General features: G+C 42.1%; 1 protein-coding gene across 1 annotated transcript in view; it reads left to right on the top strand.

The window, feature by feature from the left end:
* Positions 1-19644, top strand: part of CPA6 (carboxypeptidase A6) — a 117024-nt gene that overhangs the window by 85259 nt on the left and 12121 nt on the right. The window contains exons 7-8 of the mRNA XM_039525949.1: positions 12806-12916; positions 13172-13262. Coding sequence (XP_039381883.1) covers positions 12806-12916; positions 13172-13262 — 202 coding nt within the window. The remainder of the gene's footprint in view (positions 1-12805; positions 12917-13171; positions 13263-19644) is intronic.

Raw genomic sequence — 19644 nt, 5'->3', positions numbered from 1 at the left:
GCCGGTCACTAGGAGAGACAGAGAGCGCATGCTGCGTGAATCCCTGCACAGACCAGGGCCCTATGCTGCCATGCTGGTCGAGGCAATGCTCCCACTGTACCTCAGGATGGCCTGGCGCGGAAGAGTGTGCTTCCACGGAGCACCCAATAAGGCATCTCTCCCCAGGAACCTCCTGCGGAGGCTTTTCGAGTACCTCTACGAGAGCTTCGTGGAACTCTCCCAAGAGGATTTCTGTTCTATCCCTATATGTATTGACCTTCTTTTCATATAGTTTTTATTCATGTTTTTTAAAAAATAAATGTTTACATGTTTATAGCACTTACTGACTGATCCTTCCCCTGATTCAGAGTCCGGGTTAACGGCCGGGGAGGGTTGGTAGGGGATCTCTGTGAGGCTGATGAAGAGATCCTGGCTGTCGGGGAAAGCAGTATTGTAAGCGCTGTCGCCTGCCTTGTCCTCCACAAACCCTTCCTCATCTTCCCCATCCGCGAACATCGCCGAGAAACTGCCCGTCGACACTATCCCATCCTCAGAGTCCACGGTCACTGGTGGGGCAGTGGTGGCAGACCCACCGAGAATGGCATGCAGTGCCTCGTAGAAGCGGCATGTCTGGGGCTGGGCTCCGGAGCGTCCGTTTGCCGCTTTGATTTTTTGGTAGCCTTGTCTCAGGTCCTTGATTTTCACGCGGCACTGCGTTGCATCCCGGCTGTATCCTCTGAGTGCCATGGCTTTGGAGACCTTCTCGTAGGTCTTTGCATTCCGTTTTTTGGAGCGCAGCTCCGAAAGCACAGACTCATCGCCCCACACAGCGATCAGATCCAAGACTTCCCGGTCAGTCCATGCTGGGGCCCTCTTTCTACTCTGAGATTGCATGGACTCCTCTGCTGGAGAGCTCTGCATCGCTGCCAGTGCTGCTGAGCTCGCCCCGATGTCCAACCAGGAATTGAGATTCAAACTGGCCAGACAGGAAAAGGAATTCCAATTTTCCCGGGGCTTTTCCTGTATGGCTGATCAGAACATCTGAGCTCGGACTGCTGTCCAGAGCGTCAACACAGTGGTGCACTGTGGGATAGCTCCCGGAGCTACTAAGGTCGATTTCCGTCCACACATAGGCTAACTCGACATAGCCATGTCGAATTTAGCGCTACTCCCCTCGTCGGGGTGGAGTACCGAATTCAAACTAAAGAGCCCTCTAGGTCGAACTAATTAGCTTCCTGGTGTGGATGGTTGCACGGTTAAATCGAATTAACGCTGCTAAATTCGACATAAACTCCTAGTGTAGACCAGGCCTAAGTGTGTATGCAGCCCAGAAGCAGGCAGTCCATCCCTTCCAAAGTTCAATCTGAGTTTCGGAAAACGCAGTCCATTAGAAGGCAAGTTTTCTGGACATCCTAGAGACATCCCAGAGACAACTCTGTCTCAATACTGACCCCAGGCAGGAAGGGCCAGGAGAGCTCTTCCAACTAATGCAAGGATAGTGGGGCTGTGCCCATCTCCCCTTAGAGGGCCAGTCACCCTGTAATAATTTGCTTTTCAGAAAACGGAGAAGTTACTCTCCATTCTTGCAAGAGCTGAGAACACTGGAGGCAGCAAATTCAAGCCATAGTGAGAGGAGGGCTCCATAGCAACCCATGTGTCCAAACTGAGAAAAACATTGATTGGTACTGAAGGCATCTTAGTCAAGCTTTCTCAGCTATGAAAAGTCAGCTTGTGGAATGGAGGGTCTCTAGGGTCAGTTAAGGACTTATCTTCACTAGAAAATTACATTGAGCTAGAACACAACCTTGAAGAGTCCTGTTAACTAAAGTTATGCTGACTACAACTTTGCTGTCATGGCACATAGGGACAAGTTGTGTTTAACATCATGCAGCTGGTTGTGGGTAAATCCCACTGGAACCAAGTTTTACTCATGACCCATTAACATAATATTAAATACAGCTTGTGGCTGCCTAGTGTGACAGCAAAGTTGTAATCAATGTTGTGTTAGTTTAAGGTCATGTTCTAACTCTCTAAAGTTCTAGTGAACACAAGTCCTTATTGAAAATAAAAAAGGTGAAAATCATGAATAAAAAGTCTAACCAGTGTAGATATACCAGAGTCATAATTTATGCTCCCTCTTCTAAAGCAGAAAAAATGATGACTCCTCAGAGTGTGAGGAAAAGGGGGAGAGGTGTCATGTTCTGATAATGCAGAGAATTACACCACTCTATCAAGCTGCTTGCTGTTCTGTAGATAGCAAAAAGACAGATTGTCGTCATCTGCCATTTTTTGCGTTCCCCTCTCCCTTGCATTTTATCTGGAAAGAAAACAAATATTAAACTTGTGTTCATGAAAGATGAAGTATTTATTTCTTATCTTAGTATTAAAGTGCTGTCATAAAACGTTATTGTGAGGTACCCTTTCAGTACGTTTCAGTGTGGTATTTTTAAATTCTGGGTAAAGTGGCTGTCACAGTCAATGCATGTTAGGGCTCAGCCCTGTGCCAATTAAGCACATATCTGCATTGGGCAGATGTTGGAGGAATTCTGCCTAAACGAGGTAGAATTTCTCCTGGAGCTCTACAGTAGACTGGGAAAGTGTGACTGCTGCTACGCCTCTTCAGAGGTTGCAGCATAGTCCACCCTGCCCACCTGGTCAGGTGCAGCTCTAGCCATTTCGCCGCCCCAAGCACGGCAGCACGCCATGGGGGGCGCTCTGCCGGTCGCTGGTCCAGTGGACCTCCTGTAGGTGTGCCTGCAGGTGCTCCACCAGAGCCGTGGGACCAGCGGACCCTCCGCAGGGACGCCTGCGGGAGGTCCACCGGAGCCGCCTGCCGCCCTCCCGGCAACCGGCAGAGCGCCCCTCGCGGCATGCCGCCCCAAGCACGCGCTTGACGTGCTGGGGCCTGGAGCCGCCCCTGCAACTGGTCATGGCCCTGCCTCCTCCCCAACTCTCTCCCTTTGGGGTGTCTTGTGCCCTATGGAGCACACCGACAGCATGTGGATTGCAGCTGAACCTGGCTCCATAAGATGGTGGATTTTTGCACTCTTCCTGCCTGCCCTGCTTACACTAGGCAGCCAGACACAATCTGGTCCTTAACAATGCTAGAGAATAAGCAACACTGTCCTATGTATTTAAGATGCTAAATATTCAGATATTTATTTATATTAACATGCACTAGAAACCACAGGCAGCTGCAGTTTGCTGTTGATCAGAGAATGCCTCTCTTTGTCTGAGTCGGTCTCCTTTGTGTAAAGCTGGTCCCACATTACACAGTTTAGGATGTTTTCCTCTAAAAATTTGGTACAGGCCCACGCCTACCTTTTTTAAATAAATACTGTTCTTTTTTTCCATTTGGAAAGGCTGTTCTAAATGTAGTGTGTGTTTGTGTGCACATGCACACACGTTTGTGGCCTTTGTTATACAGATGAGAGTAGATAATCATAAATGATCTCTCTTCTGGCTTTACTCTGAATATATTTTTCTATTTGAAAATTTGTACTTATAACACAAAACCTCAGCCAAATCTAATACTCAAAAGTCCCCTGGATGTGTATCCCTGCCTGATCCTGCAAATACTTGCTACTAGCCACTAGTGCAAGTGGATTTCCATGGAGCTAAGCTCTGTACACGGTAGCATGAGTTTGCAGGATCATCCCCTAATTATGAGTGTAATTTTAATGGATAAACTCTTAAGCAAATGATAAAAACGTTGAGTGTAGTACTTCACTGTCACCACAATGAGGCATGTGATGATTGAGGCACTGTTTTATAAGTAGCTTTGGAAAGCAATTTTATTTTCTCTTTTGGTCCATAGTGAGTCCAGTTCTGCTCAACAAGAAAGATGTGTAAAGTATTTTTTCCTTTGCTCTGCAGCAAAAAAAGAGATAAAATTATCTGCAGCTTCTTAGTGTAGGGAGATATGTTATTTTTGTTGTGTGCTTTAAACCTGTCAACTGCATCTTCATGACAAGCCACAATAATCTTGTAAAGGTAAAAATTACTTTCATTCAGATTGCAGCTATTCATTTTTTACCACATGAATGCATTTTGATGAAATAAAAGTATCACTGCAGCTGTGTTGTGCCTATAGGAGGAGTTTCCCAGTGATAATCACTATTTGTTATCAATCACTAGGACATTCAAACACCAATACACACAGGGGCTTTTAAACTAGTGAATATGGGATTGTCTACACTGGCAATTTATAGCGCTGCAACTTTCTTGCTCAAGGGTGTGAAAAAACACACCCCTGCGTGCAGCAAGTTTCAGCGCTGTAAAGCACCAGTGTAGACAGTGCACCAGTGCTGGTATCTACGCCTCTTGTGGAGGTGGGTTTTTTAGAGTGCTGGGAGAGCTCTCTCTGCGTTGCCAGTGTAGACTAGCCCTATGTTTCTCTTCAATGTATGTATCGACCTGCACGAAGGGAGGGAGGACCACAGATTACAGGAGCAAAGAGTTTAGAGGAGGGACTAGGAAGCCAGTCTGTGTGCACATGACTGCAATGCTAGCTGCAGGCACAGCACCCCTGTAAATACCTTTCTTAATAAGGAGACAGATTAGTTTTAGAAATATAGGAGAACACCCATCGTTGCTCAGCAGTGTCATCTGCACAGCAGAAGAATACACTCCTATATTCCATGAGAGCTAGGGTGACCATATGTCCCGTTTTGGCTGCTTCTGCGCACTAGACCTCGGACTACACCTGTCTCAAGCACCTAGGTTAGGGGGTCCTTCTCCTTTCTGGAGTTTTCCCATAGGGTCCCTGCTAAGCCTTCCCAGGAGGCCATAATATTTTGTCATTTTTCCAGCTGCTGTTTCTGATCTAGTGCCAGTAGATGCTTCTTGTACAACCCCAAAATGGCAGGGAAGGTTTGTTTGCAAACATTTTTCAGGCACTGTTGAAGCTCCAACTTTTGAAAGTTTGATCCTGTGTTTTAAGATCTCTATCTGAGTCATGAAGTTGCACTTTATTACCTAATGTGGAATCATAGATCTAGCACCAGGCTTATGACTTGTAGGGCTCCAAGCAAAAGCAGATCCCTAAGATGTAAGAGAGGAGAGCAGATTAAGTTATGAGTTGTCTCCAGAGATGAGGATAGGCTAACCCATGACTTACCAAATCAGTGCAGAATTATGTGGTACCAAACAAGCAGCTGCTTTGCTTGGTGCCTAAGGCCAGACCTGATTATAATTTAAAATGTACAGAAAAAAACATCTTAAGTTACTTTCAAAAAGGATGCTATAACTGATGTTTGAACACAGAGAGAGGAGCTAAAAGCCTCTATCATTAGAAATAGTATTATGGTATGATTGCTGAGGAAACAACAACAGAGTCAGTTTTCAGTGCTAAAATAGTAACTGACTAACTCGGTGTTAATTATTATTAATCCAAATTTAGAAATAGCAAATCTTGACCTTAACTTAAATGTAAAGACAATGAATTGTGGGACAGGATATGGTTATTAGGCCCAACTAGCATGTCTACAATTTAAAAGTTTCACTGAACCCTGTCTCCTTGCCTTGTCATTTTCCATCAATTCCCTTCCTTTTTAAAATGCATAGATTCATTCATTCAATACTCTTTGATTTGCAGCCTTGGTGACTTCTAGCATTTCTGTGGCACAGTGTGTTTATATATAGAATAGATCCTCAGCTGGGGTAAACCAGAAATAGCTCTATTAATCATTAGGTAGGTGTGCTGGTTTTACCAGCTTAAGATGTGGCCCTCTCTTATCAGTCACTGTTTATTTTTTCTCCATCCGATTTTTGGCAACATTCCTATATCATCGTTTCTTTTTGGTATTAATACTATTCAGCATTTATGGGTCTAGTCTGGCTCTCAATGAATTCAGTGGCAAAACTTCCATTGATTTCCTTGGGGGGATACAGGATTAAGCCATATAAAATATAATTATTTTATATTCTGAAAGCATTATACAAACATTAATGGAGAAAAATGATTAGTGCTTGACATACAAGTTGTATTTGTCATGGTGATGAGAATACATGTTTTAATACTTAGTATTTTTTCACTTTAATCATTATTTTGAGGATTTGATACACATTACAAAAGGCAGGTTGCATAGTATGATACTGATATAATATAGTATAGTAATATAGCATAGTATAATAGTAATAGGGATGGTGTCCCTAGCCTCTGTTTGCCAGAAGCTGGGAATGGGTGACAGGGGATGGATCACTTTATGATTACCTGTTCTGTTCATTCCTGCTGGGGCACCTGCCATTGGCCACTGTCAGAGGACAGGATATTGGGATAGATGGACCTTTGGTCTGACCCAGTATGGCTGTTCTTATGATACACCTTAGTGATTGTTAGACAAAATGGCAAAGGCCTCGTGGATGTTATCAAGACATTTGACAGTAATACACAGCCTGTCTTGTCTTGTTACAGATATAAAGTATTAAGTTTGTAAAAAGAAAAACAGTATATGAGAGAAATATTTTTCAAGATAAAGAAATTATTTTGATGTCACACCAGTTTTACACATGGGTAACTATTTATTTCAGGGGAGTTACTTTTGATTTACACCGGTCAGAAAGCTATACCAGGTCCATTATGTTTTAAATCAGATGATAGTTACAAACTTTTAAGATAAACCTTTAAAATGTTTTAAAGAGAAACACATCAATCATTCAAGTCAATTCTAAGACTCAACTTGAGATTTCAAAAAGTACAGCTTTGGGACTATATTGACTTCCAAAACCTCTCACAGTATCATTTCACAAGATAGCAAGCATCAAAACAAAACAGAGAAGCATTAAAAAGTAAAGGAGACTCAATATTGTACAATCAATACAGCTGGGAGCGGCAGCTCCAATCGTGTTTTTTTTTTTTAATTTATTTACCCCTGTGTCTATCAACTGTTTGAAATTGGATGTTGCCTAAGGCGCAGAGGAAGATGTGGGGTCATTTTTAAGTCATTGCATTATTTCTCTTTTATAGTCACGGTATTACTTTTATTTACAAGAATAAAAACCCTGTAAAATTCTGGCTTGTCCCCAGCCCACAAAGGACCCACTGCCAGACCCAAAATCTTTTTACAGGCACTTTTCTTTTCCGGATATAAGCAAAAACTACAAAACAGTTCCTCAGAATGTCCTGGGCTATAGCTCCCAGGAGATTTTTCCCTTTTGTCTCTTTCATTCTCTCCCGCTTCAGGGCCTCCTGCAGGATTCTTCCTTGTTCTTTTGACAGAGCCCCACTTCCCAGGGCTTTCTCCCTGGAGACCTTTTTTCCCTACCAGGTTCCCATTGTCTCCCCTGACAGCCTCTCCCGAGGAACCTCTCCCTGATGCTCCTGCTCCCTGTTTCTCTTCTGGAATACCAGCCCCAGGACTGCCTCCCTGGAGCCTGTCCCCTTGTTTCATGAGCCTACTCTACTCTCCAGCCACAACCCAGCTTGACTACTCTCCTCCGCAGCCAGCCCTTGCCTTTCTCCCCTTCCCCCTGTGTCAAAGCAGAGTTGACTGGATAGTCTATAGCCGCCACCAGCTATACTCCCCTAAATAGCTAGCAGTTCATGTTCTGTCCTGTGTCTTTCAGGTAACGTAACACCACCTTTCTAATACAATCGCATTTCCCCCATATTTTTACTAAATAACATAATGTAACTTTTCCCTTCCTTTATCAAAGCCCTTATGAACACAAAAGGTGATCAGTTACAGCGCGCACATAACCCAGCTTTGTGGTAGTTTATTCAAAAACAAAATTGTTTAAGCCATAATGGCCAGTCAGTACTCTGAACAAAATCACTCAATTTGTCCAATCAGGGCTATGAAGTATGTCCTTATCCTCTATTATAGAATATAATTCAAAAATTCCTCTTCCTCTTTTTTCATTGATCCAAATTTTTGGCCATTCCTCTTTTAAATTTTTCTTCACTAGGCTTTTGAATTGCTGTTTACTCAAGGGTATTTCTGTGTCAGTCCTTCCATTTCTTACAGCACTTTTAGCTGCCTTGTCCACCATTTCATTCCCTGTTATCCCAACGTGTGCTGAGATCCAGACTAACGCTACCTGTATCCCCATCTGTACTAACTCTATTTAGAGCTGTCAATTAATCGCAGTTAACTCACGCTATTAACTCATAAAAATTAATCAATCACAATTAATCACATTTTTAATTGCACTGTTAAACAATAGAATACCAATTGAAATTTATTAAATATTTTGGAGGTTTTTCTACATTTTCAAATATATTGATTTCAATTACAACACAGAATACGAAGTGTACAGTGCTCACTTTATATTATTTTTTATTATAAATATTTGCATTGTTAAAATGATAAAATAAACAGTATTTTTCAATTCACCTCATACAAGTACTGTAGTGCAATCTCTTTATTGTGAAAGTGCAATTCACAAATGTAGTTTTTTTTTTTGTTACATAACTGCACTCAAAAACAAAACAATGCAAAACTTTAGAGCTTACAGGTCTTCTCAGTCCTACTTCTCGTTCAACCAATCACTAAGAGAAACACGTTTGTTTACATTTACGGGAGATAATTCTTATTTACAACGTCACCAGAAAGTGAGAACAGGAGTTTACATGGCCCTTTTGTAGCTAGCATTGCAAGGTATTTACATGCCAGATATGCTAAACATTCGTATGCCACTTCATGCTTCAGCCACCATTCCATAGAACATGAATCCATGCTGATGACTCTCATTTGAAAAATAATAGGTTAATTAAATTTGTGCCTGAACTCCTTGGGGGAGAATTGTATGTCTCCGGCTCTATTTTACCCGCATTCTGCTATATATTTCATGTTAAATCTGTCTCAGCTGATGACTCAGCACATGTTGTTCATTTTAAGAACACTTTCCCTGCAGATTTCACAAAACGCAAAGAAGGTACCAATGTGAGATTTCTAAAGATAGCTACAGCACTCGACCCAAGGTTTAAGATTCTGAAGTGCCTTCCAAACAGTGGCAGCTCTATGTTTTTTGGCGTCCCAAGCACAGCAGTCAGGTGGCCTTCGGTGGCATGTGCAGGCAGTCCACTGGTCATGCAGATTCGGTGGCATTTCTGCGGGTGATCTGCTAGTCCCACGCCTTTGGCATACCCACCGCAGAATTGCCGCCGAAGCCGCGGGACCGGTGGGCCTCCCACAGGCATGCCACCAAAGGCTGCCTGACTGCCGCCCTCACAGCGACCGGCAGGCCATCCCCCGCGGCTTGCCGCCCCAGGCATGCACTTGCTGCACTGGTGCCTGGAGCTGCCCTTGCTTCCAAAATCTGAGCAGGATGAGGTGTGGAGCATGCTTTCAGACGTCTTTAGGAGCAACACTCCAATGCAGAAACTATAGAACCCAAAGCACCAAAAAAGAAAATCAACCTTCTGCTGGTGGCATCTGACTCAGATGATGAAAATGAACATGCGTCGGTCCACACTTCTTTGGATTGTTATCAAGCAGAACCCATCATCAGCATGGACACATGTCCTCTGGAATGGTGGTTGAAGCATGAAGAGACATATGAATCTTTAGTGCATCTGGCATGTAAATATCTTGCAACGCCTGCTACAATAGTGCCATGTGAAAACCTGTTCTCACTTTTGGTAACATTGTGAACAAGAAGCGAGCAGCATTATCTCCCCCAAATGTAAACAAACTTGTTTGTCTGAGCGACTCGCTGAACAAGAAGTAGGACTGAGTGGACTTGTAGGCTCTAAAGTTTTACATTGTTTTATTTTTAATGCAGTTTTTTTTGTACATAATTCTACATCTGTAAGTTTAACTTTCATGATAAAGAGATTGCACTACAGTACTTGTATTAGGTGAATTGACAAATACTATTTCTTTTGGGTTTTTTTACAGTGCAAATATTTGTAATAAAAAATAAATATAAAGTGAGCACTGTACACTTTGTATTCTATGTTGTAATTTAAATCAATATATTTGAAAATGTAGAAAACATCCAAAAATATTTAAATAAATGGTGTTCTATTATTGTTTAAGAGTGCGATTAATCATGCGATTAATTTTTTAATCACGTGACAGCCCTAACTCTATTATTAGAAATATAATTTTGTTGATTCAATTATTTGTACATATGGAGACAGCCTTTTTTATTGCCGTAAGGCCTGATAACTGAGTCCAAAAAAATGAACTAGAAAAATTCATGGAGGATAGGTCCATCGATGGCTATTAGCGAGGATGGGCAGGGATGGTGTCCCTAGCCTCTGTTTGCCAGAAGCTGGGAATGGGCAATAGGGAATTGATCACTTGATGATTACTTGTTCCGTTCATTCCCTCTGAAGCACCTGGCATTGCCCACTAGACAGGATACTGGGCTAGATGGACCTTTGGTCTGACCCAGTATGGCTATTCTTATGTTCTTGTGACTGCCAGTGCTGGGTGTACATTCCAGATCCAGTTTCAGCCCCTAACTCCTTGGCTTCCCCCCTTTTTAATTCCTGTACCCAACCCAGGTTTGGCAGGGTGGAGCTAATTAAACAGGACGGGCTACCTCCTGGCTTCCTGGTCCTGCAAAGGGGGCCGGCCACCCTTTTACAACTATTCATATAATTTAAAGCATATAACCCTTTTCAGTTTACTTTTTAATTTTTTCTCTGCGTTTTCATGACAATTTTGTTATGTACTGTACTTATATTTTATAAATACTATTTGGGTGCCCTGCTGAGGAAGAATTTGACATCCAAAAGCTCTTCAGTGTGATTTTTAAGTATGTATCATATTATGTCAGCCTGGTAATACAATATACGTCACAACACTGAAGGTAAAAAACAGTTCCTATAAAAGAGCACAATTACAGTACGTGACTTGAAGCCGAAGAACACTATACAGAAAACAAAAACTAGAGACTATTTCAAACTCAATATCTTTGACATGGAAATCCTCATTATAGGGACATGATCTCCACCATACTTGATAGCATTTGGTAATGAGAAGAAAACATAAGACGGCAAAAAAGTCTATCCTTTCCCCCAACTAAATCCTTTCTCCCTACAAAAAAGCCTGGAAGAGATGCTCAGTTGCTCTAACCCACATTTTGAGTTTATTTAATTGAATACAGAACTTTTACAGCATCTATAATTTCCCTTATCCTACAAAGACTTAAGCATATCTTTACGTGTATGAGTAGCCTCATTTACTTCAATTTGCATAAATACGCAAATGCTGAAGTCTAAAGGATCAGGGTTTTGGTTTTCTAAGTCATCATTGTGGGAGTAACCATAGCCTTCCATTCTGAAAAAATTATCTTTTGCTAGTCCAGCAGAGCAGTGTCACTAATACGAAGATTTGTAACCATGTTGATGGGTAGCCTTGAAGTGGCTTTCTAATATTAACAAAGTTAGTATAGGCAAATGGTTCATAGAAATAATAACACGGTTGCTATAAAGAAAGAGTTGTGTCCAGTACCTCTGTCCCCAGACACATCCAATGATAGAACATAGAAATGAAGAGGCTGGGTGGGACCTCCAGAGATCATCTAGTCCATGTCCCTCCCCATGCTGCAGCAGGATTAAGCATACATAGACTATCTATGACAGGCACTTGACAAACTTGTTCTGAAAAACCTCCAGTGACAGGGATTCCACAACCTTTTTTGGCAATCTGTCACACTGTATACTTATCCTTACAGTTAGAAAGTTTTTCCTAATATCTAACCTAAATATCCCTTGCTGTGAATTTATGGGAGCATTCTTGTAGCTACATCACACAGAATAACATCCTTTGACTTCAATGGGAGCTTCACACTTGGAGCATCTGCAGGACCAAGCTGCATAGGTATTAAATTCCCTGACCTGATACTGTAGCCCTAGCATTTGTGAGTAACAATAATTTTAGCTCTCATCGGTTTTAAGTAAACCCCACCACAACTCCTGTGTGGACCTTGAGGACCTTCATTAGAATGGAACTGTTGTGGGTACATTGCACAGGGTGGCCAGATGCTGGGAGCATGCCTATGTAGCCTATGTTCAATGTGTTACATTTTCTTCCCTCAAAGTTAAGCACATGATTAAACATTTTACTGCATTGGAGCCTTAACAGTGGAGTTAATGCCCAGTGATGGTGGTAGTTACACAAGGATTGCACACTTCTGCATACAATGGAGGAGAGTCTGTGGGGCTGGTGGAATTGCAAATACATAGACCAACCAGAACTCACTTCAGAAGTGCAGCATGTGCATGGGCTACTGCATTCCTGCGTCTGGCAGAGGTGAAGAATTACTTCCTCCACCTTCAGTTACTGGTCCAACCTATGGTACACAGGCTTGGTGCAGGCTACAGGATTTGACCAATTGTAAGTGGACAAGTAATTTGGGTTGATGATTTTGAATTTAAGAGATCTTTGTCTCACATATGATGTGACCATTGTCATTTGCCTTTTCATATGTCATGACCTCACCAATATTAGGTGCAATCATCAGCTGGTGCAAATCGGCATAGCTCCATTGACTTAGTGCGAGCTAAACTGATTCATGCCAGCTGAGGCTCTAGTCCACTGACTTTTAGCTCCTTTGCCCAGCCATCTCACCAATGCTCAGTGCACTTGTTTCTGTTTAGAGCAAGTAGTTTCCAGCATTCTCCTGTATGTTTGAAATTAACTAACAATAGGATGATCTCCTTTTGAAAGTCTTTTCTGAATATAGTCTCATTACCATGTTGCTATTAGTCTCATTTATGGACAGACAATACTTCATTCAAGCACAGTTGTTGGAATAGCAGTAATGCAATAAGGTCAAGCCCCTGTTACAGAAGGAAACCATGAAGTAGTACTAACTGCCCACAGTCAGTTTATTATAGAAACTACTTCTAATTTACTTCCTCCTTTAGGCTCTTCAGACATACCAGAGTGATCCTGCCATGAGAAGGATGCTAAATCAGCTGTATTTCTACATCATGCCAGTATTTAATGTGGATGGATACCACTTTAGCTGGACCCATGTAAGTAGTTTGGGCAATGTTTCTGAAAACATATTAAGATCGAAAAGATGAAATGACTATAGACAGAAGTCTCATTTGAATGCTGTAATGATTTGATCCACCACTTTATTATATGTGGCCTAAGGATATAATCGACTTGTAAGAAAGTTAAAATATTGCACTGAGCATCTTCAACATAGATGATTTGTTACATGTACATAGTTGTTTTAGCAACATGTATTCCATTATTTTCATTATTTTAAAAATTATGACTAGGATCGATTTTGGAGAAAAACGAGGTCAAAGAACTCACAGTTTCGTTGCCATGGTGTAGATGCTAATCGTAACTGGAAAGTGAAATGGTGTGGTAAGTCTGGAAATAACCTGAATGTGGATAACAATGTCATTCTGCATTTAACTGTCCAGAGCACTGAATAGATCAGAAAATTCTACAGCAGAAGTAGCCTCTCCATAGTTAAGATTGAAGCTAGTGTCCCATTGGCCAAACCATGGCTCAGGAGCCACATGCGTTAAAGTACAGCTCACAGGGCACCCCCTGCCCATTCTCCATTTCCAGACTGGCAGAGGGGGAGTTCAGGGTTTCTGCCCTGCAGCAGGGTGGTGGGGCTAGTGGCTTCTGCTGGAGATGACTGGTGCCTGCTGAGCATGGGAGACACAATTTATAAGTTTGCTTCCCCCAACAGCTTAAGTCACACACACCCCTTACCCTCAGTAGCCCCTCGATGCAGCTCCCAGGTGTTAGCTCTGCTGGGAGAGGCAGCAGCAAAAGCAGCAGCTCTCCCTGAAGCTCCCAACTGTTTGCCACTGTCTCCCCCCATGGTCGCAGCTCCCAGTTTGCCAGCTCCAGCAGCTGCCATGCAGGGAGGGGGTCCTGTGGCACCATGCAACTGAGTGGGGCCAGCAAACCCTAGCAAAAATCTTGGGGGGGCACATGACCCCCGGCACTCCCCCATGCATCGCCTCTGGCTTCTGCCCAGCGGGAGGCGGGGCTTGGGGCTTCAGCCCTGCAGGGCATGCCTGCCAGGGCATGGGCCTTCAGCAGTAGTGGGGCTGAAGCCCCAGCAGGCACACCCCAGCTCGAACATCTGAAGATTGTCTTTTGTGGCTTGGAGAATCAGTAAGTTTGGCCACCCCTGCATTATACCGTAGACTTGATTGTGAATGGTCCTCCTAACTTCTCAAAACACAAACCACGTTTTCTGAAATATCAGGTGCCACAAGGTAGAGTTTATCTGGGAAATTTGGTAAAAGTGGAGAAAGAAGTTTTAATGTTAGGAGTATGCACTAACTGCTTTGCACTGCTCCAGTGATGCCAAGCAGCTGTAAACCCAGTTTAAGAAGCCAATTAAGCCAGCTTTACAGCTTGCTTTGTGTTGCTGGAATGAGCTGATGCACAATGGTGAATATGGCTCATGGTGTTAACTGATCTGTTTGTTTGTTTTTAATTCCTAACTTTTTTTAAATTTATGTTTCTAAAATGTTTTGGCTTAGAGACTTCAGATGTTTTGCTGGCCTTGCTGAGACAAAGTGCCTTTTAGTATTTCAAGGTGGCTATTAGTGGAGGTTTATAAAAGAAACAAAGAGCTACTTTTAATTGTATAGAGATTAAATTTAAAACTCTATTATATAAATATTTATAACAGAAACTGACCTAAATTTTGCTTAAATATAGATTAAGTTCAAAATAATGAATTATAGCAGATTATTAGAAATGGATCCCTTGAACTAGAAATGGCATTTTATAATCTAGATTGTAGAGTCTTTAATACATGTAAATGGGTATATACCTATATATTCAAGTAGTGGTGCAGTAGGTAACACATTAGACTGGGACCTACAAAACCAGGGTTCTATTCGTGTCTGTTGTGTGGCCTTGGGTAAGTCTTTTCACCTGAGTTTCCCCTCCCTCTGAATTGTCTATTTAGACTGTAAATTCTTAAGAGCAGGAATTGTTTCTCATTATGTATTTATACAGTGCTTAGCACAACATAAGAACTTAAGAATGGCCATACTGGGTCAGACCAAAGGTCCATCTAGCCCAGTATCCTGTCTTCCGACAGTGGCCAATGCCAGGTGCCCCAGAGGGAATGAACAGAACAGGTAATCATCAAGTGATCCATCCCCTGTCACCCATTCCCAGCTTCTAGCAAACGGAGGCTAGGGATAACATCCCTGCCCAATAGCCATTGATGGACCTATCCTCCATGAACTTAGCTAGCTCTTTTTTGAAAAAATGCCCTAAATCTGGGGGTCTGATCCAGCTTGGAGCCTGCAGATGCTACTGTAATACAAATAATAAAAATAGTCTCATTACTTTCAGTAAGACTAGTTGCATGAGGAAATGCTCAGTCACTGCTAGGAGGAAAGGCTCCACAGTCTGCCATCTAGTGATTTGTTATTTTTATCTCTACATAAGTTAGCAAATTTTATGGAGAAAAGTAAATTAGGCAAGCAGTATTAATCATAGTGATGGCAAGTCAGGAAGGACAGAACAGAAACATTAGAAAATCCAGTAAAATACACTTACAGTTTTTGACACCATCTTTTGCATCTATTATGAGCCCTTAAATCTACTTGTTTAAATTTTATACTGTTGCTTCCATTCCTCTTCTCCCATACTGCCTATCTTGGTAATATTTCTGCTTTTACCATCTCACTCCCTCCAACCCAATTCCAGTCTGTTACTTCCCACTTTTTTCCTAGGCTAGTGCCTAAACACATGGGCCCATGTTCTGAGCTGTGATAAAGAGGCACTCAACAGTGCTCAGGAGGGACGAGGCAAAGGCCATCTTTGTGCTTCCCTGATTTGGGACAAATCTGTGCTGTTCCCTGGAGCAATTTAGAGCAACTTTAAGGCTCCCCTAAGACTCGTTTACACAGAGACATTCAGGAAAATTAATCCAAATTAACTAAATGTGTGAATTTCAAGTAGATTAGTTAAACAGCATTAAACCATGGTGTGGATGCTCTTATTCAAAATTAAAGTGGCCTTAATTTGGTTTAGCTTTCTCCATTTTGGAAGTGAATTAAGGTAAACTTAATTAATGACACTTTAATTCTGAGTAAGGGCATCCACACATGGGTTTAATGTGGTTTAATTTTCCTGACTGTCCTTGTGTAGACAAGCCCTGAATTGCTCCCTGTGGCCCTAAAGGGCTTTTCTGCCACTCTGGGATCACTAAGGGCTTGTCTACATTTGAAACACTTCACCAGCACAGTTGTAGCACTGCAGCTGTGCCACTGTAGCATTTCATTGGAGACAGGAAGGGTTCCCCCCATTGGCACAGGTAATACACCTCCCGAAGAGGCAGTAACTTGATCAATGGAAGAATTCTTCCATCAACCTTGCACAGTCTACATGGATTCTTAGGTCAGCTTAACTATGTCTGTCAGGAGTGTGGATTTTTCACACCCTTGAGTGATGTAACTGGGTTAATCTAATAGTCTAGTATAGAACACTCCTAAATTGGACCACTCACTCCACTGGCTACAGGGAGGGGGTTGGTATAGGAGCAGCTATAACAGGTCAATGCAACCTGAGAATCCCCCATGTAGGGGAGAGAGATTCCCAGAACTGACCCCCCGATTTAGGGCAACTTTAAAGTATAGATGCAAAGCCAAACTAACCCAAAGATACAGCCCATGCTGTTGCACCATTCTTTGCTTAAATTTATGACCACCAGCCATAGATATTTTTAAAAACAAATGTATGTGCACAAAAGAAACTATTGCTTTCACTTTGTAGTGGGCAGTTCTCGTGTCATGTCCTTGGAGGAATATTTTATTGTATCTTATCATATTATTAATACCCACACACATTTTTTCAGCCCCCAATTGATCTATCTCAGTTTCCCTTAACTCCCTTGCCCCTCTCCCCTGCATTGAAATACAAATTCCTGTTCCTTGGTTCTGGAAAATATTTGTCTTTTCTGAATGAGTGAAATCTTTCTTTTCTATGCAGAATGGATTTGTTGCCCTATAACAATACTATCTGAACTGCTTTGTGTATTAGGACTGTTACATCCTTGGGGGCAACAGATTTAGGAAGAAATCACCGGATACACAGAACTGTAAATCTTGAGGCAGCCATTTATTGCCACACACAGAACTAACCAATGGCCAGCCAAAGCTGGCTGGGCTATCCCCTAATAATCTAACTCAGTTGCCATAGCAACACAAGATTCTATTACCATGACAACCAAATACACAACGACTATTATTTATTTAGTTCCTGCAATGTCCTTTGCCCTATACAGAACAAAACCAACATATCCCTGCCCTGATGGGTTTATAGTTTAAGAAGTCAGAATTCATTCCCCATGTTCATTCAAAAAAAGAACAGGAGTACTTGTGGCACCTTAGAGACTAACTAATTTATTTGAGCATAAGCTTTCGTGGGCTACAGCCCACTTCATCGGACGCATACAATGGAACATATAGTGAGGAGATATATATACACACATACAGAGAACATGAAAAGGTGGGAGTCGCCCAACCAACTCTAAGAGGCTAATTAATTAAGATGAACTGTTGTCAGCAGGAGAAAAAAAAACGTTTGTAGTGATAATCAAGATAGCCCATTTAAGACAGTTTGACAAGAAGCTGTGAGGATACTTAACATGAGGGAAATAGATTCAATGTGTGTAATGACTCAGCCATTCCCAGTCTCTATTTAAGCCTAAATTGATGGTATCTAGTTTGCATATCAATTCAAGTTCAGCAGTTTCTCATTGGAGTCTGTTTTTGAAGCTTTTCTGTTGCAAAATTGCCACCTTTAAATCTGTTACTGAGTGGCCAGAGAGGTTGAAGTGTTCTCCTACTCGTTTTTGAATGTTATGATTCCTGATGTCAGATTTGTGTCCATTTATTCTTTTGCGTAGAGACTGTCTGGTTTGGCCAATGGACATGGCAGAGGGGCATTGCTGGCACATGATGGCATATATCACATTGGTAGATGTGCAGGTGAATGAGCCCCTGATGGTGTGGCTGATGTGATTAGGTCCTATGATGGTTGGTGTCCCTTGAATAGATGTGGACAGCGTTGGCAACGGGCTTTGTTGCAAGGATAGGTTCCTGGGTTAGTGTTTTTGTTCTGTGGTGTGTGGTTACCGGTGAGTATTTGCTTCAGGTTGGGGGGCTGTCTGTAAGCGAGGACAGGTCTGTCTCCCAAGATCTGGGAGAGTGAGGGATCATCTTTCAGGATGGGTTGTAGATCTTTGATGATGCGCTGGAGAGGTTTTAGTTGGGGGCTGAAGGTAACGGCTAGTGGCATTCTGTTATTTTCTTTGTTGATCCTGTCTTGTAGTAGGTGACTTCTGGGTACGCTTCTGGCTCTGTCAGATCTGTTTTTTCACTTCAGCAAGTGGGTATTGTAGTTTTAAGAATGCTTGATAGAGATCTTGTAGGTGTTTGTCTCTATCTGAGGGATTGGAGCAAATGTGGTTGTATCTTAGAGCTTAGCTGTAGACAATGGATCGTGTGGTGTGTCCTGGATGGAAGCTGAAGGCATGTAGGTAAGCAGTCAGTAGGTTTCCAGTATAGGGTGGTGTTTATGTGACCATCGCTTATTAGCACAGTAGTGTCAAGGAAAGGACCGCTTGTGTGGATTGGTCTAGCCTGAGGTTGATGGTGAGATGGAAATTGTTGAAATCATGGTGGAATTCCTCAAGGGCTTCTTTTCCATGGGTCTAGATGAGGAAGATGTCATCAATGTAGTGCAAGTAGAGTAGTGGCATGTTCATTCAGTCCTGCTCCTCGCTCCACCAAATACATAGACTGCTCCCTAATGAGACCCCAGTCCATCCTTAAAGGGACTTCTATACAAATAGCAATTTACTGATCTTCAGAACATCCCTTTGAAGAAAATATTTTTTTCAGAAACAAAAAATGAGACTGATTAGAAGGTCAGTATTTTGCCCAAGGATAAACAAATCAGTCAGTGAAAGAGACAAGATTAGAACTCTGAAGTTCCTTACTCCAAGTCGCGTGCTCAGTCATCTCACTACCCTGACTGAATTGGAGATGATGGAGGATTATCATATTTCCATGCTTACATTGTCCTGATCTGTTTAAAGTTCTACACTGTGAATTCTCATAAGGTAGATTCTAAAACTTCTTAATTGGGTCAGTTGTGTTTACAGTTTGCAGGCAGGATTTGAAATGCATATGGGTGCTTCTGGGCACGTACATTGTGAGCACAAATCCTGTTTTTGTGTAGTACCTGCCCAAGTGTGACACCCAAATGGCTGGGTACCAGGAGTTTCTTCTTTGAATTAAGTGACACTGCTGTGCCACCTTCTTTTCTCTTCTAGCTTACCTCCTTGATGCTATATTTTACTCCATTGCTTTGTATTCTGTGAAGACTGAAAAAGGAAATTTATCAGTGATCTTAGTAAATTTCACTTTGCAGCCCCTGGCTGAAGGGAAACACAATTATTCCTTTAAGTTAAAGTGTGGAGTGGGCAACCAAAGTCAACACTAGAAGCGGCAACAGTTTTAAAGTATAGAGTGTACAGATTGCAAGCTCTTTAGGACAGGGACTGTCTTATTACATGTGTGCATATAACACCTAACATAATCCTCATGCAGATCCATTAGACACTATTTATAGTATAAATAATATTTTTAAAAAACATTAGGCAAATACTTAGGGACAAATCCTCATCTCATAAACCAAATACAATTTAAAGCGCTTCACTGACACTTAGCATAGGAAATTGGGAGTTGGG

Source organism: Mauremys reevesii, linkage group 2, assembly GCF_016161935.1.
Source record: "Mauremys reevesii isolate NIE-2019 linkage group 2, ASM1616193v1, whole genome shotgun sequence".
Taxonomy (NCBI): domain Eukaryota; kingdom Metazoa; phylum Chordata; order Testudines; family Geoemydidae; genus Mauremys; species Mauremys reevesii.
This window is presented reverse-complemented; position numbering and strand designations above follow the sequence as displayed.